Below are 22,580 nucleotides of genomic sequence, written 5' to 3'. Positions count from 1 at the left end.
GTTCTCAAGTATCAAGAGAAACAGAGTTGAAATTACTCAACCACACAAAAAACTGTGGCAAAAATCTCCTTATTCCCAGTCCAGATGTGTGAAGAATCTGTATGGTCAGTTGCTTTTTTTTGATGTTTCCATTCTAGTAAAAAAAAAAAAAGAATCACGTCTGCTGCCCTCATGTATATCTATTCCATCTATAAACCGTAGCACAGGAAGAATTGTCTCTCCTTTTCTTACTATTTGATTACTTGCAGCCTGTGATGGTGAAATGGACATGTCCATACTTACCTAACCTTTCAGTAGCTAGCTCAGATGGAGACATCCACATCACAGAGCTCTCAAACTGGGAGAGGCAACTCACACTCCATCCCCTACAACCTGCTTTGGCAGCTGCTCCTATCCTGCAGTATAGTCATAAAATTATTTAAACAAACATCTAAAGTAAATTATTATTTTTTTAAATAAAAAGTGTTTTATTCATTTTTATTTTTCTGTCAATCTAGGTTGCATGGAGACCAGTATTTTCAGGAATAGGAATGCAGTTTATTCTTGGGCTTCTCATTCTGAGGACTAAAGTGGGATTTGATGTCTTTAACTGGCTAGGCATTCAGATGCAGGTAAGGTACTGGGCAAAAAAAATATATTTTTATATAATTTTCTGTCTTGAGACTCTTACATAACAGCCAGGCAGTTCAAGGGTCTGTTTGCCCCTGGGTGTTTTCTCCTCTTGAGAAAAACTGTGTTCTCAGAAAGGTAATTGACTATCTGTATTCAAGCTTCCCATTTCTTTTTTATCCAGTTAATACAAGACCATGTGGGACAGGCTGATGAGTAATGACCAAAATGACCCTGTTTCTTAATGTCTTTACCATCCTTGGGCTGAAATTATAACTTGCACCCTCTAAACACAAAAACCTCTATTGTGCCAAGTCACTCATAGAAACTCTTAGACCTGGCCCAACTCCAAAGCATCCTTGCAATAAACCTGATATGCTGAAAAGTCTTGGGATTTAGCAAGGCAGAACCACCGTTGTCTTTAGAGCAGCCACAGACCCGGCCCTAGGAGCATTTCATAGTCCTCATGACATATAAAAAATATAATTCAACAGCAGATGAAGGGTCTAGAGCACAAGTCTTACGAGGAGCAGCTGAGGGAAATGGGGTTATTTAGCGTGGAGCAAATGAGGCTGAGGGGAGACCTTATCACTCTCTACAACTACCTGAAAGGAGGTTGTAGCGAGGTGGGTGTCAGGTCTCCCCTCCCAAATAACAAGCAGTAGGACAAGAGGTAACAGCCTCAAGTTGCACCAGGAAAGGTTTAGATTGGATAGTAGGAAAAATTTCTTCACTGAAAGGATTGTCAAACATTGGAACAGTCTGCCCAGGGAGGTGATGGAGTCACCATCCCTGGAGGTATTTAAAAGATGTGCAGACGTGGCACTTAGGGACATGGTTTAGTGGTGGACTTGGCAATGTTAGGTTTAGTGTTGGACTCGATGATCTTAAAGGTCCTTTCCAACTTAAATGATTCTATGATTCTATTCTACAGGTGGCAAAATCCACACCTGGGAGCAGCAAAGAATGTCTAGAGAGGGGACAAGATCTGTACATAGGTGTCCCTGTAGGCTGTCTGGAGGCACAAAGGTTTTTTAAAAAGTCCATTACTTGAAAGTAATAAATAAGAGAAATCCAAAATGTAGATCAGAGAGTACCCACTGAAGGACTTTTTACCCCAGGGATACTATTCACACAGCTGTTCTTCACAGTACAAACAATGAAGTGCATTTAAAACAAGACAGTGCAGAATGTACTGTCTCTGCACAGGAACGAAGGCACAGGCTGACATCTGTCTCTCTGCTATTCTGCAAGCAATGGGAGTCATCTGGGTTTTGTCACCAGGTTCTCAATCTCCCCTTTTGTCTTCAACTGAAGTGGGTCTGGTGCCCCCTTTTGTTAGCACCATATAGTTTACAGTCACTCCTGTTATAACTCATTATCCTAGCCATTATGTCTCCATTTTAAACTGTATCATTAATTACGTATGTTGGCATCGGGAGTATAAGAATGCACCAACGTATCAGAATTAAGAAGTAGAAGATTTTTTTAAACTAGCTTTTATCTACTCTTTCAAAACTTATTACCTGAGCCATTAAATCTTCATTTTAAACTTTGTGCACTTATTTGCATGAGAGGGAGTGTAGAAATGCACCACAGTATCAGGATTAAAAAATAAATTATTCTTTTAGAATAGCTTTTGGCTTTTATCTTGTTGGGTTCAGCAGTAGCATGTGCCCTATGCCCTCGCTGTTTATCTACATACTCTGAAGCAGCCTGCACTCTTGGCAGAGCAAAGCAGAGTGGAGCAGAGGCCCTCTGTTCAGCTCAACAGAATCAGTGAAGCCTGGACCCATACAGAGCACAACACAAGCTCCTTGGACCTCACCAGATCTCTGCAAAACAACTAGAAATATTTGCTTAGTTTTTAGCAGAGATCTGGAGCTTATGGCTAACTTACTTTGCTTTCTGTCCCTAGACTTTTCTCGAGTACTCTGACATAGGTGCTAAGTTTGTGTTCAGTGAGAAATACACGGATCATTTCTTTGCTTTTAAGGTAAGACAGATTTTATATATACTCTATGTGGCAGATAAAAAACAGAAAATGGAACAGTGCAGCTGGGAAATAAATTCATTATATGTCTTCTGATACCAGTGCAGTCACCAGAGAAATCAGCTAGGAGGTAAACTATTCCTTACTGTGTGACACTCCAAATAGAAAATTTGAGAACCCCACATAAAGCCCTTCATTTATTGCCATACACTAAGGCTACACTTATTTAATCTAATTACAACAACATATATTACAAGTAGACAGGACTTTGGGGTATGTTTCTACATGGAATATGTTAGAAGGTTCCTACCTGGTCACTGAGAGAAATATGATCTCCAGCCTATCTTCCCTACCTCTGCACAAATAAAAGTGATATACCATGCTATGCTGTGCTACCCTAAAATGCTGTGCAGACCACTGCCTCACAGACATTGCCCCTGTAGAAGTGGAAATCCTAAGTGTGTATACTTGTACCAGGTAGAAGAGGTAGAAGCTGCCCATGCATAAGCAGGAAGAATTACATTATATTATTATTACATTAATAATATCCTAGGAAGATTTCCCAGCTCTCCCTTAGGAGACCTTGTTGGGCAACTGCTGGAATACAGCTTATGTGCTCTGTGCTCTCTAACCCACACCAGCACCATTTCTAGGTTTGCTCCCACACTTAGTGCATGCCATAATACCTGCTTAGGCTGGAATCAAGAACATATAAAGAAAAAAACCAACCCAACCATGAGAAATGTATCAGGACTTTCTCAGAGACCATTCTTCTGTCTGATATTTCAGACACCTGACTGTGGGCTTATGCACCTTTTATCTTCCTTTTTTTGTGGAGATGATATTCCAACCTGGATATTCTTCACACTTAACTCTTTCACTGCTTAGGAAAGAAGATGCTACCTGTAAAATATGCTGCTACTAAGAATAGTCAGGACATCTTAAAGGGGGAAAAAATGAAGAATTTCAGTAAGAAATTTAAATTCTATTTTAACTGCAGAATTTTTATACCCTTTTTTTCACCTTCCGGTCTTTTCTCACTTTTAGTTTATTGACCACTCAGATGGCAATTGGCATTCACAATTACATATATTAGGGGTGAAATAGTTTAATTCCCACCACAATACTATCTTTCCTGTGTTTCTCCACAATGCCTTATGAGTATGATTTTTTTTCAAGGTGATTATTTAATGGCTCAGTGGTGACGCAAAATACTTTGCTGACTAAAGCCATAACTTAGGGACCAGACGGTCAAAAGTTTGCTTCTGTGTATGCACACATGCCTCAGTCTTATTCTATGGGATAAGTCAGCAAAAGATATGTGGAATTTCTAGAAGAGGGTAACAGGGACAAGTAGATTGTTTTCACACTGAAAAACAAGACAACAAAAATCCATGAGCTGATTTTCAGAGCTAAATATATCTTGGTATAGGAATATATATGGCAGAGTGGCACAGCAACACCAAAGCCTGTTCCACCTGCTGCTCCTGTAGAAAGAGATTTCTCTCTTCCAGCATCAGTGACAGCCAGTCTATTCTCTCTTGAAACACTTGTCATTTATTTAGAGAATAATATGGTCAAAAGTGCTTTTTTTGTTTCTTTCAGACATTTTATGACATTTGCATGCAGCACTAGCTGCCCAAATCTTGCCCCAAGATATTTCAAAGCACCCTCCAAAAGAGAAACATTTAAATCTTGGCTTAGCTCTTGAGAGAGAGTAGACAAGTGACAGGGTATGTCTTCACAGAAAACTGTCAGAGCCTAGTTGTATCCATACTGCATCCTTAGTAATATGCAGGGACAACTCAGTTTTCTGCTAACTTCAATGGACATAGTTACCAGAGCAGACACATCCCCTGCATGCATGCACTGGGTGTTCTGACCAGTACCACTACAGCCTTTGAGCACATAGTCTTGGAAACAGGAATAAATACATGCATTTGCATGTATAAACTGCATTATTTTAAATGCATATTCGTGTATGCGGATGCAGAGTTTCAGAGTTTTGAAAAAAACACTTGCCCACATAAACAAGATAATGTGCATTGTTTTCCTGTAAAAATACACACTTAAAATTAACAGAGATATTATTTTAGCTCCACTACTAACTACAGTGAGTGAGTTAATTTCTCTTGACTTTAGCACATCCAAGTACTTAAGTAGTTGGAAAAAGCCCTTAGTACTAAGCCATCTATCCTGTTGACTATGAAAGCTAAAAGTTTGCTTCGAGCAAACAGGGAATTAGACTTCTGTTATATCAGCAGCTTCCTTTCTATGCCAGGAAAATTATGGCTCCCTGAGAAAGGCTTTACTTCGAAGGTCAGGCTTTAGGAGTGTCTAAACCCAGGATGTTCCTTAAACATCAATAAAAACTTCTCCTTTCAAGGAACATAAGGAAAAAGCTGAACATCAAGCCACAGATAGGAAAGGAGTTGTGAGCAGCCAACAATTTCAGCTCTCTGCCCTGCATGTAGCATAGGCAATAACCATGATCCAGAAAGCAGCTCTTTAGTAAGGTCAAAGCATACTGCAGAATTGATAATAAATATTAAATAACCCAGCTTATAGAAAATGTCAATTAGAGAATTTCTTTTCTTAGAGGTGGTATTAATGGGAAGCATTTACTGCAGCATTTGTAGGCCACATTAATGTAATTCTAAAGAGCTCTTTGGTACAAATTCTCCACTGAAATGTTGTGGGATTTTTCACAGTGCTCATTAAATTTTTTAGTTAAAATTTGACTATTTAAAGGTGTGTAGTAGGTATCAGGAGCTATACATTCTGGAGACTAAACTTCCACACAAGTTTGACTACAGGGAGAAATACAATTCTAATAATTTAACCATGCAGGTATAATTACACTGCAGGACCCATCCACTCTTTCCTGCACGGAAACACAGTAACCATTCTTGAGGAGCAGGCTTCTGCTACAGCTGAGGTCCATCTGACTTCCTGTCATACTTCCTTTTGCAGTTCCCTCCCCACTTTTCCTGGGGCTGACAACTGTCTCCACCTACATGCTGTAGTGGTATGTGTATATCCAAATTAAACTGGTGAAATTTTTAATGGCAGAAACAAGTTGGAGACAATCTCTTTGTAACCCCTTGTTCAGAGTACCCACATCTTTGAGGCAGACTCTTGTCCTCAGAGAATAAGGATACTACAGCAGAAAGAGGGAACTGGGAGTCCATGAGGCAGAAGAATGAGTTTTAAGAGTTTTTCTTTCCCTAAAAGCATTTTCTTGCAATCAGTATATGTTTTTTCAAAAAAACAAAGGAAACTCTTGACCTTTTATTTCCAAATACATTTCACATTTAACCAACAAAGGAAACACTGCCAACTAACGCTGATGTTCCACCATGATTTCTCCCTGCTGTGCAGATATTCCTACACACTCAGGGTGTGAGACAGTCCCATAGTTACAGAGGGAAGCTGTTCTCAGACTCCTTGACTCATGCCCATGCCTCCTTTTTTCTTAACAGTCCTGCCTCCATGTACATATGCCTGTACCTTATAATCTCCTGTCTCTCCAGACCCCTCCTCAGGTACAAAGCTTTGCATGGTGCATACTCCTCCTCACCTACCCAGATCCTGTACCTGCAGTTCCAACAAGGCTGGGCTCCTTCCACTCTCTCCCGACCTGCTCCGAGCCTGGGCTCCCTTACACCTTTTGGGTGCTTTGCCAGGTGCCTGACCCTGCAGCACCACCAGAGCTTTCCTCTCCCATGCCCCTCCACAGCTCTTCACCATCGAGGTATTGCCCAGACATGCACACCCTGCTACCCAAGCCTGAAGACCCTCAGAGGGAGCTCTCTGAAGTTATTGACCCTGTGCCCTGGTTTTGGCACCGCAAAGAGGGGTAGGGAGAGGATGGGGAGTGTGAGAAGATGCTCCTGCTTTATCAGTGGGCCCAGCACAAAGGCAAAGCTCCTCTCAGCACTGGTGGAGAGGAGGTGGCTGCTCCACATGGGTATGGGACAGAATGAGTTTTCCTGAGGCTATTCTCTTCCACAAGTTTCAAAACCCCTTCAGTGTATTAACACCCTCTCTGTTCTTTTTCAGTTCTGGTTTTTTTTCAGTAACTAGTTGTTTCCTGTTAAGCACTTTTCATTGCATTTACCTTGGCAGACAAGACAATTGAAAACCCTCTGCAATGAGATGTGTTCCGAGTAGCTTATTTACATTCTCCTTATTTTAGAGTAATAATTGGCCAGTGTTTTCCACATGATTTTGTTATGCCTTAGACAAAAGCTAACCTGGACATGACAACATTATAATTACTTACCTATTAAATGGTTGCTACACTTTTCTGATGAAGACATGACATAATAGGTACCAAGTCATTGGGGATTTAGGCAGGAGAGTTTAGTTATAGAATAGTCCTTAAATTCTTTATGCAGTCAAGGCACAAATGATCACAACTGGAAAACAAATTCTTTGTTCTGTAAAGATGAATGCTTCATCCAGAAATGCCTGCAACCGCAAAAATGGAAAAGCATGTTTTAAAGTTATCTAAGGTATTTTCAGAGGACTGCGCACAGGAAACAGGCCGAAGGGTGCCAGGTGTCACCCAGCATAGCCAGAACACTGCCTTCTTGCTCCTTCAGCTCAAACCAAACCATAGTAATACCTGAGAGCTCTTCTCATCCATTTTGAGTGAAAGATGGGAAGACACTCACTTACGGTTTTTACCATCCTATACAGACAGTTGACCTTTGCCCGTCTGCCCACAGTCTCTCCAGACCCACTTCCCTACAGTCATTATGGCAGTCCTTACTTGTGCCCGGGTATGGAGTCGGCTGGGAGCCAGATGCGTCTCAGCTAGCACACTCTTAGGAACAGGAAAGGGAAATGACAGGAGACAAAAGGCAGAGGAGAAAGGTATTACTTTAAGTGAACTAAACTTTCTGCTATTACTGCATGGCGAACCATGCTGAGAGGTTCGCTAAAAGGATTAGAGAATCAAACTAGAAAAAGCAGCTTCATATTAACTTGAAGACCACAACGATATCTGTGAATTGCACTCTCTCCTTTCAGTGAAAGGTTCTGATCATCTAAATTGAGTTTTCAAACATTTATCAAAATTGCTGACAGTACTAACTCTAGAAAGGCACAGCTTCTTTTTATTGAAAAGGTCTAAACTAACAAGGTGTTTTGTTCTTTTTCATTCTGTTTCTTGCTTTTATTTGTGATGCATTATTCCCTCAGTTGAACCAACATAAAAACTAGTGTTAGTGGTACTGCTTTAATTGTAATTAATCTGTCACTTAATTTTGGATGTTTTGGGAGGGATATTTTCTTCCTGTTGTATACTAGCATAGAAATGCTGAGATCCTGTCTGTTTAACACACTTGAGAATCAAGTGATATTAGTTTCATTCAGGATGAGAAAATAACACATTTAATAACCCATCAGACAGGGGGTTAGGCATTCATGCAACTCTTTTAAATTATATGTTTAAGAAAAACATTTTTCATTCAGTCTCCAGTGAAAGAGACTTGTATTCACTTCTTGTATTTAATAAGTATATAGCTCTGAATTTGTTTTAAGCATATTCTGTCTTTGAATAAGTTATAGAGCTCTTGAATACTCCACACTGGTATTATAACCAATGCTATAAGTAGAGCAGAATAAAATAAGATTTTGGTATGGCATTTTATTAAAAGGCAGCTACACCATATGGGCTTTCTGAGGAAGATGCCCTTGATTCTATGACATCATCAGCTACAATCCCAGTCAAAATCTCTTCAACTCCTGCTTATATAGGAGTCCAAGCTGTGTTTTTTAAATACAGACAGAGAGAAGTTGAGCTCTGAGTTCTACACCACAGTCCGTTGTATATATTTCTGTTCATGGTTTCAAAGTCTACAGGTATACATATCCAAGTCTTTGTAGATGCCATTGCCCAGTAAGTGTTTGAGCTGACTTAACCATGGCTATAAACTAATGCATATCATATTAAACCAGACAGTTTCAAAACTATTGCAGTCCTGTTAGAAAACTATGCAGATACGTGAAAAATATTTTATTTCAGCATAAACATAAACAATGGGTCTAGAAGGTTAAAAATTTTACAGCATAAGTGTAAACTTACTGATGCATTTTCAATATCTTTAAGTGTATCTCCAAAAATGTGAGCCTCTTTCAAAAATTAGATTGCCTGCAGAATCAAGGAAAGGAAAATCATTCTAGAAGTATTAATGATTTTGTGTCTCCAAATCAGGTCCTGCCAATTGTGGTTTTCTTCAGCACAGTAATGTCTATGCTTTACCACGTTGGATTCATGCAGTGGCTTGCTGGAAAGGTATGAATTTTTGCCACTAGGTACTTATTTGCCTGGTTACAGGACACTTCTTGAACACATGCAGCCTAACTCTAGCATTGGCCCTGACCAAGTTGCTCTGGGGTAGACATATGAAAAGTAGTTGCTTATTTTTAACCTGGAACTAGTTCCATATGTTACCACTGCAAAATCCTAATTGGCATCACATAGCACACTTTTCTTCCCCCAACCTGGTTTTATTGCTAACATCACAGTAATTGTTAGACTTGCCTGGCTAGCTTTGGTGTTCCTCAGATGCCATGCTTGCTTAAATCTTCCTTTCTGCCTGCCCTTCTCCCAAGCCCCTAAAGTGCAGGATGGAGGTTACATCACAGACAGTGGATTTCTGCTTTCTACTAAGCATTGCAGTAGGAATCACATATACCTTCTTATCACAGAACCCCAGAATAATATCAGAGACTTGTTCCTCACCTCATGCTCCAAGTATTCATTTCTGTCAGGTCCTAGGACCAGTGTCAGTGTCCACTAAGATTAGAGCAAGTCCACAGAAAGACCACTTCCTGCCCTATCTGCCCAATGAACTATATGAAGGAAAAGATCTTCCTTTATGGTGGTGTTAAACCTTATTTGAAGATACCCTTAAAAAGACCTCTGTCCTTCTCATTCACAGCATTGTTATATAAGCACTACAAACCTCACCTAGCTGAAATATTGTGCTAAAATTTCTACGAGGCATTTTTAACCTTAATACAAATTTCACATTTATTTTCCTTCATATGACCCAAATCCCTTTGGACAGACAGGTACACAAGTAATAAGGACACATCAAAATATCTGTTTTGATTAATTTAGTTTAACAATTTAGTGCCAAGGAGGAGCCTGAGATACTCTTAGTTCTGTGAAATTATTCTTCCTCTTGCTAATTTCAACATTCAACATATTAAATGAATGTGCCATATCTTGAAGCTGAAATCATTAACTCAGGAAATATTGTAAGGTGTCTTAGAACTCTTACACTGGCATGATTAATTCAAGAAGTGCATGGAATAAACAAACTAATGTGGTGGATTTTTTTCTTTTTTAATCATTTTAGGTTGGTTGGATAATGCAAATTTTCATGGGGACAACTCCTGTTGAGTCTCTAGTAGCTGCGGGTAACATATTTGTGGGACAGGTGAGTTGGAGCATAGGAAAACATGTTAGCACAGGATTACTGAACATTGTGAAATATTGCTGCTCAGCAAGCATCTGCGTATGAAAAAATTATTGCATACAAAGCTGGGGCTCCAGTACAGCAGGACAGGTGGTTGATTTCCAGAATTACGGTATGTTCGTATGTTAGCAGTGATGCACAACGGGATGGGTTTCGGGAACCATGTTTTTCCCAATGGTAAGTCAAGCATAAGTGTAGGTGATAGATCTCCCTTAAAATGACTACCAGACTACTCCAAGGCTGTGAAGAAATAACAGTTTCAGTTTGTCTTCAATTGAAAAGGCAAATGGGATGACAAGTAGACACATGAGGCAGGCAAGGGCAAGAGAGACAGACAATGCAGAAAATTAAGGTCCAGGGCTGGCTGTGCAGACCCTTAGCCAAAAAGGATGGGACAAAATCTAACAGTCCGCTTTAATGGGAAATCCATTAAACTCACACTACAGCAGTGTCTGTCCCAGGAAGATCAAAGCAATGTGGAAAGACCACCAAATAGCATACAAGCCCAAAAGTGACATTAGCATATCACTTATTTATCGGTGGTGCATCACTGTGTCACACTGCTTCAAGTTGTAAACTAGTACTCTTACATGACGCTGCCTCCAGTGTGTGCTCACAAACATGCCAGAGAGCTTTAAGCAGCCCATGGTGGCCGGTATGCATGTTTCACTTGAGGTACAGGCTTACCTGCAGTTCAGACCTATGGCTATCCCTAACTCAGAATTGGATCAGGATTTCTTGACTATTTCAGTGGGCCTTTGGGGAAGACAGTAAACCAGCAAGAATTGTCTTCAGACAAGGTGGATGTTGGTACAGTCTTCCTTCTTTGGGTAAAAAAACCCCAAACTATTAATATTCACAGCACCCATTAGCCCTAATATTAACTAGTCAAAGACACCTAAAAGAGTGTGATGCAGCCACTTATTTTTCCAACCTGTTAATAAAAGAAACCTCTGAGAGTTTATTAGGAAGTTCTTAATGCAGTAGTTGTATTCCACTTCCAGACAGAGTCTCCTCTCCTGGTGCGGCCCTATTTACCATACATCACCAAATCTGAACTCCATGCAGTCATGACAGCCGGATTCTCAACTATTGCTGGAAGTGTCTTAGGAGCATATATTTCTTTTGGGGTAAGACATGGAAAGAGAACTGGAAAATATACTGTTTATCTGAAATGATGTAAGTATAGGAGCCCAGCTAAAATGCTTTGGAAGTGTACCTGAGTAATTCAGGGTTTTTTTTGTCTGAAGGAATTAACCACAAAAATCCCCTGTCTTCCAACAGTAAAAAGAATACCGAGATCTGATCTTGAAGATATTGTTAATTAGCACAAATGTCTACCTAAGTAATACAGAGAGACTTCCTGCCATATCTGCAAGGAAATGACTGATTTTTACACTTTCCTACAGTACAGATGAACTGATGTGTGGAGTATACTAACTGATCAACTCTCCCACTTCTGTGGCAGTGATATAGAAGTCCTTCAGGAACAGGTGCTAGCCGTATGAGCCTAAAGTGTTGACTTGTAACTGAGGTTCTAGTGATACTGTATAAACATGGTCAGTAAACTTTTCATCTGCTAAGGGGCTGGCAGCACAAAGCCAGAAAAACAGGGATGAAGATGTGTTTTATGATCAGTCATTGGGGGATGGTTGATAAATACATTAGTTCCATAGCTGAATAAAACACAGTGGAGAGGCAGAGGCAAGAAGGGAGGATTGGCCAAAAGACCGGGAGAGTAAGAGAAGAAAATGAGAGATGGAAATACTGCAGAAATTAACAAAGAAGTGGTTTTGTGTAGAAATTTGTGGAAGAAGGGGTGAAAGGGCAATAGAAGAATTTGTTAGGCCATGTAATTTTTCTTTTTTAAACACAACATCAAGGGAAGAAAACAATTTTCTGCTACTGTAAGGCATACAGGCAGTGATAAGAAAGGTTGGCTCTCACTCACCTGCTCTGCTACTGCTATAGCCAGCTGCACTCGATGGACTTGTTTTTTTTGTTGTTTCTTTTGCCTTTTGGCTTGTAACTAGAGAGGAGTGAAGAAATTTGCCTCTTGGAAAGATTACTCCATACTTTTCATTACTTAGACTTTTCCTGTGTCCAGTTGGTTTTCTCCTGTATTGCTCATTCTCTTCTTTTCCTTATGAGCCATGTGAACTTTTTAATGAGCCCCTGTAGAAAAATCATCCAAGCATCTAATAATTTTAATTGGTTTCCCCCATGTTTGTGCATGATGTGGTTTATCACAGCATATTTTCTGACACCTGGAATTCTAGGTTTCCGCCTCCCACCTACTGACTGCTTCTGTCATGTCAGCACCAGCAGCATTAGCCACCTCCAAATTATTCTGGCCTGAAACTGAAAAGCCTACGGTAACTCTGAGGAGTGGCCTACAAATGGCAAAAGGGTAAGCTGATCTAGAGTCTAGTTAATAGTGATACTCACACAAAAATGAGATTTGGAAAAATAACTCCTTACTAACCTTTAGGGTTAGTATATGGTAGATGTGCAAGCAATAAATTAATTAGACACCAATATACACCAAATGAGTAGTTTGTGGATTCAGGTGCAGCATGCCCCATTACAACATATGGAGGTATCACTACCCATTGGGACAGGCACAGAGATGCCAGGGCCCTGGGACAGACAAATAAACCCTCCAAAGAAACAGGGAAATAAATGACTACCAGACATGAGGCATGAAGAAGTTTTTCCATTTGCTCTGTTTCTGTCTTTGCTTTGTAACAAATCCGTAAATGCAAACATAAAAAAGCAAAGGTGGAGCAAGCATTTCAACAATGACAGCAGCCAACTTGTTGTCCATCTGCAGAGAGACCATTTACCTTGAGAACGATAGGCAAAGCAAAAAGGCTTGTAAGGAGCTGTTCCTGAACAGCTTGAGCATCTGCAAGGGCTGCCTGCAGAAAGAGCAGTGCCCACTCCCCCATCCCAGTGGTGCCACAGGCAGTCACAGTACTGAGGCCTGATCCAGAGCTTGTCCAACCCTGAATGTGCCAGATTCATCTTCAGGGCACCAAAAGCATACCCTCCCAGTGGCTCCCAAGAGGATTGAGAGCAAAAACCTTCTCCAACTTGTCATTATGTTCCCCATGAGTGAACAGACAGCTTTGCTAGTAGATATCTAATCAAGTCCATGTAACTTCTAGTTCTATGCTTTGTCCTTGAATTTAAAAATGTTCACACCCTGGTTTTCTTTTAATTGATAAAGTGAATCAAAGAACCTGCTGGAAGCTGCCAGTCAAGGTGCCTCTGCCTCCATCCTGCTGGTGGCAAACATTGCTGTGAATCTGATCGCCTTCCTTGCCCTGCTGGCTTTCCTTGACTCAGCCCTCTCTTGGGTGGGCAATCTGTTTGACTATCCACAGCTGAACTTTGAGGTATGGTCTTGAGGTCCTTCATGCAGCTTATATACATGCATAATTTGTCTTTCTTAAATTAAATGCCTGTGTGGTTTTGCTGTGATTTGCTTTGCCTTTTTTAATACGATCTAAAAATGTCTATTTTTATGCACATGTTCTTGAAAAATGTCTTCACAGCCAAAGGACAACTGTTGCCATGTAAATATTTCTGTATCCATTAGTCCACGTACAGCTTCCCTCTGTGGTGCTCTTGCTAACCAGCAGAGTAAGTTTACAGAGCACTGTAAGCTAATACCTGCCTCCTCTGACTTGGCAGTGCAGCAGATCTGCTGGTTACACACTTGCCAAGCCATTAACATCTTCTTCAGCACAAACATTAAAGTGGCTTTAGCTTCAGAGAGCTCCATCAAGTCCTTAAGGCTCACTAGTTTCACTTAGATAAGGACACTGGGGCAAGACTGGACTCGTTTGAACTCACACTTACTTACTCAATACCACTTAGTTCTCAACACAATTAAATTGTAAAATTGCACCCAAATCACTCAGCTGAGCAAACAGGTTTTAAACAGGACTTCTTTTTTAATCTAGGTCAATACATCATTTTTGACCCAATGCAACAATCTCGGTCCAATGGTTTGTGGCTTTATGTTTTGCAAGCTCTTATTAAAAGTGCCGCGTGAAACATGGATGTAACATTGCGATAAAGGAGCTGCAGAATTGAATAGACAGAGCACATGTGGTTTCAGCAATATTAAGATGTTACCCTGCACAGCTTCCACAGATTATCCCACTGCAAAGACACCCACAGCAGAGGAAAGGCATAAGTATGCATACCTCAGCCATACTCATGCAATGGCTAGTATTTTAATAACTGCTGGACAGAGTAAGATTTGGACAGATACACAACCCAGAAGGAGTTGAGACCCACAGATACATTGCATTCATCCATCCATACCTTTTGAGAGACACTAACCTCTAGTATTTTGGGGGCAGAGAAACCAACCAGGAATAGTAACTGCTTAAACTCCTCAGTTACATTCACTAAAGACAATCTCACCAAACCCTTTCACAGGTGGAGCCATTTTCTCTGTTATATAAAAATAAGGTATACTGTGATTTGTGATTTTAAAAAAATTTGCATAAAACTTTTAATGCTAGGAAAAAAGGTACACCTTTAATTATATCAGATGCACAGCTTTTATGCAGAGACAAGTCCAATAACCTGGTAATTAACTATGTTCATTAACACAGTGATTTAACCAGCAGAAGAACCAGACTTCTCAATTCTCTTTTGACTGAACCTTCTTTCTTTGCTTCAAACACTATGGCCAGTCTAAAGCCATTGTTGGGGAAAAAGGCACAGAAACTTTATTTTTATTTTAGGTGTGAAATTAGGGACATACCTAATTACTTTGTTATATCTAGGTTTTGCATTAGTCTTTTAAAAATTACTTAAGCATACCTTACTATTAAAAACCCTCAGTCTCTCAGACATGTTGACAGTAAGAATTCAAGGAGAAGTTTCGTCTGCTGAAACAAAAAAATCTGTATTTTGCATTTAGAGAATTTATCATATGCCATTGTTCTTTGACCAACCCTATCTTTTGACCTGCTTTGTCTTATGTATTTTGCAGAACATTTGTGCTTACGTCTTCATGCCATTATCTTTCATGATGGGGGTAGATTGGGAAGACAGTTTTATTGTCGGTGGACTACTAGGTTACAAAACTTTCTTTAATGAATTTGTGGCTTATGAGCGCCTCTCAAAACTGATTCACAACCGAGAAAAGGGTGGGAGCACATACATTAATGGTGTGAAACAGTATATGAGTGTAAGTAACATTTTCTATTCCACAGATTTATTGATTCTAATACTTTTCTGCTGAAACTCAACTTATTTTATAATATGGGCACAAAGGGATAATGGTGGCACATTACTCTGAAGTGTGTTTTTCAGTGACGGGGTTCAATTATGAAAATGCAGCATTGTTTTGTGAGGTTGCCATGACTGTTGTCAGACTAGTTATCTCAAGCAAACATAGCAAAAGAAACGTATAGTTTTAGGGAACGTGTAATGTCCCACAGGACACTGTGCATAAGTCCAAGGCTGCCTTCAAGGTGATTTTTTTCTTACCTCATTCTTAGCTAGCATTTCCTTATGAGATCCTCTCCCATGAAAATCCTGGGCAAGAACTGGAGGATCCTCCTGCCTGCAGAGGTTTAATGAAGCATTAAGCTTCAAGAGGGGCATCCAGCAAGCTTTAGGTGATGGCACTTAAGATTTTACTGACACACCTCTGCTGGAGGTTATTGTCCCCTGTGCAGAGGGCATTAATACAAGACATGTATTACATGGCATATACCTCCATTCCTGCACTGAGTCCAACCAGTTTATTTCAATTGCTGGTGAAAGTTAGTTTGCATGAGGATTTCCAGACAAACCCTGGGCCCATCTCTGATTCACACATCCACCCAGATTCATCCAACAGGATGCATAATTCCTACTACAATTCACTGAGGAAGAAACCTAGAGGATGGCAATACAAAGTGCATGCTAGCTGTGTGCACAGGGACAAAGAAGATGCAATGATCAAGGCTGACCTTTGCAACCATGACTGCTCCCCCATCTGGCATCCACATGTGCAGATTGTGCTGAACTTGTCCTCATTCTAAGCAGAGGCAATAAAAATCATCATATCTGGCTTTATGCCTGCACTGGCCTTTCTTCCCCAAATTAAGACAAATTGTCACTGTAGAGGACTCTTAATTATGAAGCATGCTTTGGCATAGCTTTTAATCTTCATTTAATCTGGTGTGATGCTGTTGTTACCTGCCTTATATACAAAACCACAAACATATTCCTGACCAATTGCATTCCTTATTACCAGAACACATTTCACAAGTGGAGGTAAAAAGCCAGGTGGTCTGATCAAATACTCACATGCTTGCCTGAGCATCCATTATTAGTGTTCCTGGAATTCCTGGAAATAGTACCCTGTGCTACATGGATCTGCCCTGATCTATAGTCATGCTAGTCCTATGAGGGGAATATGGCTCTGAACTCCTGAATGAGTGAATTTTTTTTTGACCTGGAAGTCAGCCTTACAATTCAGATCCCATCAACTGTATTTCACTTTTTTTCTTTTTCTTTTACTAAGAAATTGTATAGAACTTCCATGTTCACTTCCAATACCTATATAGAACTGTATCAGCTTCTATGGTAAAAAACTCTGAGATATAAAAATAGTTTTTATTCATAACACTAATAAAAATTGCCCAGTAACCATTTTAATTATGGCAAAACAATTCGGGTGAGAGTGCACTTGACTTCCACTTTTAATTCCTCTTCAGCTTCAGAACTGTCTAATACATCCAGGCACAGATATTCAGTCAGAGCGAGCAAACAAGCAGTCTTCAGAACTCCCTCACCTGAGACAGTAATAATAAGATTTCCTGTTTTCAGAGATAGGAAAGTGCAAATGAAAGCAGAGAAATCACAGTACACAAAGCTTTTTCTAGGAAAAGCAGGTAGAGTGGGTACTTGAAAAGCATTTACCTGCATGTGTGCAGAGTGATTGAAAATATCTACAAATTGGTTTTCATAAAACAGGAATGGAAACAGAGAAACTTCTAATAAACAGGAAACCTACTAGAACACTCACTCAGGTGTCTTCAGCTTGGGCCTAAAACACAGTAAATAGGAGTTCAGAGCTGCCATGGGGACAAAAATCCATTTGCTGAGATATATTGCCTCCATTCCCAAAATGTTTGAACCATTTGTCTCAAGGTTTGTGAGGGTCTGATTTCACCCAAAGTAAATTTGTGAGGGGTCCCTACATGGGGGCAAAGACCAACCCAGCCTTGTCTCTGTTCTGAGGTCCAGACTGAGCTGGTGTTGCCCAAGGGCAGGAAGGTGGCTGAAGTCAGGAAGGAAATAAGCAGCTAATGGGGATTCCAAAACCGTACTGTCCCTCTGCCTGTTATCATATCAAAGCACCCACTCTCTAGGACACCCATTTCCCTTTTCTTCCTCTGTGCACAGGGTGGAGCACGCACAGAGCAGCTTTTCACAGGGAGTCCTCTGCTTGTCCAGGGACAAAGAAGTAAGGGATACATACCAGAACTTGAGGTTTCAACAGAGTGTTATAAAGGCAGTCCAGCTGTGAACAATAAGCTGAGTTAAAGCCCTCTGACTCATACCTTCAAGAAACAGCAGCTAAATTGCCCCTAGTAAGATAAGAATTGTTTTTGGTTTTAATTACTAGTACTCAGTTCAACAAGGCACAGCCAATGCACATGAAAAATAAAACAATCATGTGGTTTATGAGTCCTCAGCTGGGCAGTGTGTATGAAAGTCTGCACCCTTCAGCAAGAGAATGAGCCTGCCTTGTTAAGAGCTGCACCAACCAAGCAAAAACAGTGATTTCAGTACTCAGAGCCCTGAGCCACAATGCCATGTTTTCAGATCTCTAAATCAGCACGAGCTGTTTCAAACCACTCAATGGGGTGTGTGTTTGTTTTCCAGGTTCGCTCTGAAGTCATTGCCACATATGCTCTTTGTGGGTTTGCCAACTTCGGCTCCCTGGGACTGGTAGTAGGAGGCCTGAGTAAGAACACCTATCATGGACAATATATTTAGCAAGCAAATCCCAAAGAAAACACCCAAAGGAATAGGCTGTGGGTGAAACTTAGCACCATTAGGGGTTGAGCAGCTACTCTGCCAAGACCCAGTGCTCAGCTGTGCATGGAAGGGCTCCCAGAGGGTCAAGGCTTTGGCATGGATAGGGGCTGAGGACAAGGGGAGGGGATCACACCCTGACCGTAGACCTCCCTGTCCAGCCCTCAAACTGTGAGCCTTGAGCTACTACAGCCCTCAGGCTTCAGGAGGAGCAAGCCCTCTCTGTAGCCTGCTGATTTATAAGACAGAGTTGGCTTTTTCCTGTAAAATCTCACGTATATGCAGTAGGCTTACAGGGAAAGGAAAAAAAAAAAGGCTTTTCAAATCTTGAGGGGAAAAAAAAACCCTGAAAAAACATCTGGGATCCTCACTGTGTGGCCAGAATTGCTACCAGCTGCCTTTACCCTGGAGCCCAGATGGGCTCTGTGGTGCCAGCAGTGGGGCAGCATGTAGTAGTGGGACCCAGCCAAGGGGCCAGACCCCGGTGCTGTCCCCTGCTTGGGTTTGCATCTGAAAGCTGCCATTGGCCAGCACAGACATGCAAACTGCCAAAGCAAACAGTAGTCAACATTTATACACAAGCCACCTTCTTAACAGAAAGAGACAACACTGGCACTAGGCCTTCAAATGGCCTGCTAAAAATGTCTTTTTCCCTCCTTGTTTCTGCTGCTTCAAACTGCAGGGTGGGGATTTCCTCTTGCGGTGGGAGAGCTGGCAGGTTCATCTTCGTATCTATATGTATTTATGTTTGACACACACTTTAATTTTCTTCCTAGCAAGCATTGCTCCCTCCAAAAAAACCGAAATTGCTGGTGGTGCTTTCAGAGCAATGATTGCGGGAACTGTCGCCTGTTTCATGACAGCCTGTGTTGCAGGTACCGTACCCAAATTTGGTGTCTCTTACAGCCAGTGACCACAGGGTGGCAGTGCGTCGGTACGATGGACACAAACCGGGAAACTCCAGTTATTCAAACGCTAGAATTTTCGGGTTTGGCAGGATTAAAAGTCAATTTGAGACGAAAAGTTCCTGAAAACTTGAATATGAAAAGATTTCTTTTATTTCTTTCATTATGTCTTACCTCTTTTTTTTTTTTTTTTTAGTTTGTGTGTAACACATGACTTATGAACAAAGCAAGTTACAGATGAGTTACAATCCCTTCTCCACAGTGCTGTTTACAGAAATACAGAAGTAGTTATGGAGCAGAAACGGATAAGTGGCATGAAAGGAGAGTGTAACAGAGAAGGAGCAAGGGAGATGTTTAACAACTTTTTGCCTTAATATTAAATTGATATTTTGGGCTAATAGTATTCCCACAGAGCATTTAAGTTAACAAAACTGTCCTAAGGTGGGACTCAAGATCAGATCTTTATTTTCAAAGTCTCACCTTCAAGCTGAGTAAAGACTTACAATGCAACAGCCATTTTAGGGAGGAAATTGAAAAGAATATAATATCAATGATTCAAAAGATTAATTAATTGACCAGATATGACTCAGCAGGTAAAATTCATCCCCAGTATTTAATAACCCCTTTCCCAGCTTTCTTTTCTGAGCATGTGATATGCAGAATTGCATGATGAAGGTTAAAGCACTCATTCCTCCAGTGAGTAAAAGGTCTTGGTACTTTACATAGCTGAAAACAGCATGTCCGTTTCTACCACAGCTTCCTTCTCCCCAGAAACATACACATTTTAAGTATAAGCCCACACTATTTTCTGAAGATTATAGAACTAGCACACTTGAAATGTCATTAGTCTCACAACCTTCCATAACATTTTAATACATGACACTACTCTGTATAACTGAGGAATCAGGAAGTCTTACTAAAATGTGTCATTTCACAATCCTGTCCTTAAGAGTAAAATTGTGAGCAGCCACTGAGAAATCTTTCCAAAACAATAAAACCTTTCTTTGGAAAGAAAATTGCATTGCACCCACTCCTGCAATGAAAAATGCTTTCCTTATGCCCAGAGGAAGGTAAAAGAGCCAATACATTTCTACTAACCCAGTTTAGATAAGAACATATTAAAATTGTGTCTGGGTTCCACAACACTACATACAAGAAGGAGCTACACCTTCATATTTTTGTGTGTCCGTTACCACAATGAATGCTGACATTACTATCTACAGGAAGTTTTGGAGAACATCCAGCAAAGCAAAGATAAATCATAACAATCTCCATTTAAAACAGAATAAAAGGTCCTGTGTCTAGTTGCATGGCTATAAATGCAGCATAGCTCCATTTTAGTTAATGAAAGCACACTGGTCCAGCAGTGAGAAAGCCATTAACATACTTTTTTAGTAACATTAAAAGAGGCAGAAAAACAAAATGTTCTAAGTGTAACAGGTTACCATAGTTTAATTTCTACATATGAAAAAAATGTTTGTGGTCACTCCTTAATCCAGTTCTGTAAAATTATTCTGATTTTTTTAAAATCCCACAGTTCAACGGTTTAATCTTGCACCTTTACAGAACGACCTCAGAGGGTGATCTCCTGTCAGCTAGAACGTTTCATCTGACCATGCCCCCAGTGACTGATATCCCTGAAACTTCCTGTTTGTTACTCATTAAGAAAATTGTTATTTCACAGGAATGCTGACTGTCCCTGGTCTGGAAGTTCCTTGCCACATCTTATTAGGAAATGCCTTCAACTCCACAGATTTCCCTGCCAATAGCACAGAGCTAGTTGAATGCTGTCAGCAACTCTTCACCAGGTATTGAGGAACTCTTTATCCTTCTGTCAACATAATTTAGGGTGCTCACATTTTCTCTAAAAGCCTGATTTTATTTTTTGTATTTGGCTTTTTTCTGAGGCACCCTCTTTCCATGAACTTGCATCTTTTAAAGAAATTGATATTTTAATGCTGAATTGTTTTCCTTTTCTTGGACATTTCTCTGTTACATGCCAAACACAAATAGAACCAACAGAGAACTCCAAACATCTTTGTCCAAACCTGAGCTTCCCCCAAAGGCTAAATATAGATTATCATGTAAAGATTCAGTGGTATAGCTCAGGTTCATCTCAAATATTAACATTAGAGCTTTCATATCATTGCAAGGAATTTCTTGCAACGTGATGTTCCAAATTAGTTTATCATAACATTGAACCAGTGTCAAAAACTTTTTGGCACAGTAAAAATTATCTGTGATATTGGGTACATTCCTTCTTTTATATTTCTTCATCTCTCTAACTTTTCCTCATCACAGTAATTTTAACTTTACCAGGTTGCTGTAAAGACAAGAACTTGCTCTGTTTTCACCAGAATCAATGTTGAGCAAACACTTCAAAGGTGCAAAAAACCTTGAACAGTGAAGTGAAACCCTCAATCATTTCAGTTATCTAGGAAGATACACCCGAGGCATGAAGACTTTATACAGAAAACTGGGCATCACTGATAAAAAGGGAGTCATGGTCATGGCACATGGCTGATGTCTGGGAAGTCTTCTCTCTGTTTCATTTCTCATGAAAATTTTAACACATTTAAAGTTGATTTAGAGAGTATGTGTATGTTCGCGCACATGCACACGTGTGTGCATATGCATATGTATGTGCATATGTGCATATATAAACATAAACTACATACACATACAGATATATATATAGAGAGAGAGAGGTAGATATATTCCCATAAGAGAAAGGATTATATCTGATTTCTGCTTTTATCTCTTTCCCCAGTGTAAACCATTCGCAGGAAGTCTTCCCTGGAGGAAACTACAGCCTGAGTCCCTGGAAAGGATGTTGCCAAGTACTGGATAAACCTGCTTTTTATTGCACTTGGATTAAACCTTAAGGGGGGGGGGGGGGGGGGGGCGGGGAGGGATAGAGCATGAATAAGGGCTATGTTCCTTGGTAGAAAGGTAATAAAAAATTTCATTTTCCACAAGTGTGAATCACTTCCCCACCTTTGTTTTACATCTCTCACCAGCCCAATTCTTCTGACTTGCTTGGAATTACTCATAAATTAAACTGGAATAAATGTAAGACACCTCTTGCTGCAGATCTCTTCTCCCATTATAAATCAGAAGAGGAGGAGAACATTTCTGAGCCTGAGTCTCCTGATTTTGTTTCTACTGTGAAACTGATGAATCTGTAGAATTACACTGCTGTAAGCAAGAAGAAAATCAGATTCAGAGGATTTGACTGCCACTTACAGAAAGTTGTGAACTAGAAATAATATTTAGAAGTGCCATCCATTCCTAATGCTATTTCTGCTCTTTTTAATAACAAAGAAGTGTTTTTACTGTATGAAGATGAATGACTTTTCTCAGAAATCTCTGCACATTTCTTCTGGTAACTATGGCTGCATGTGAACTGAGCTGCTAACATGTGCTGCTACTCACTAGCTTGGTCACTGAAGCACCCATATCAGGGACTAGCCACTCTGTGCCCCAGTCCCCCTCCTTCTGCCCACAGCGGTATCT

The 22,580-nt window shown here is 40.3% G+C and overlaps 1 protein-coding gene across 1 annotated transcript in view; it reads left to right on the top strand.

Moving 5' to 3' along the window:
• Positions 1–21,949, top strand: part of SLC28A3 (solute carrier family 28 member 3) — a gene marked incomplete at both ends in the record, with an annotated part of 42,749 nt that extends 20,800 nt beyond the window's left edge. Inside the window, 12 exons of the mRNA XM_082012946.1 lie at positions 498–611; positions 2,528–2,605; positions 8,826–8,906; positions 9,979–10,059; positions 11,103–11,228; positions 12,378–12,508; positions 13,331–13,499; positions 15,116–15,313; positions 18,007–18,088; positions 18,936–19,034; positions 20,749–20,872; positions 21,835–21,949. Coding sequence (XP_081869072.1) covers positions 498–611; positions 2,528–2,605; positions 8,826–8,906; positions 9,979–10,059; positions 11,103–11,228; positions 12,378–12,508; positions 13,331–13,499; positions 15,116–15,313; positions 18,007–18,088; positions 18,936–19,034; positions 20,749–20,872; positions 21,835–21,949 — 1,398 coding nt within the window. The remainder of the gene's footprint in view (positions 1–497; positions 612–2,527; positions 2,606–8,825; positions 8,907–9,978; positions 10,060–11,102; positions 11,229–12,377; positions 12,509–13,330; positions 13,500–15,115; positions 15,314–18,006; positions 18,089–18,935; positions 19,035–20,748; positions 20,873–21,834) is intronic.
• Between the last annotated feature and the right edge of the window lie 631 nt (positions 21,950–22,580).

Source organism: Phaethon aethereus (genome assembly GCF_964289735.1).
Source record: "Phaethon aethereus genome assembly, chromosome: Z".
NCBI classification, from domain to species: Eukaryota; Metazoa; Chordata; class Aves; order Phaethontiformes; family Phaethontidae; genus Phaethon; species Phaethon aethereus.
The sequence above is the reverse complement of the archived record's forward strand: the minus strand, read 5'-3'. Positions and strand labels throughout refer to the sequence as shown.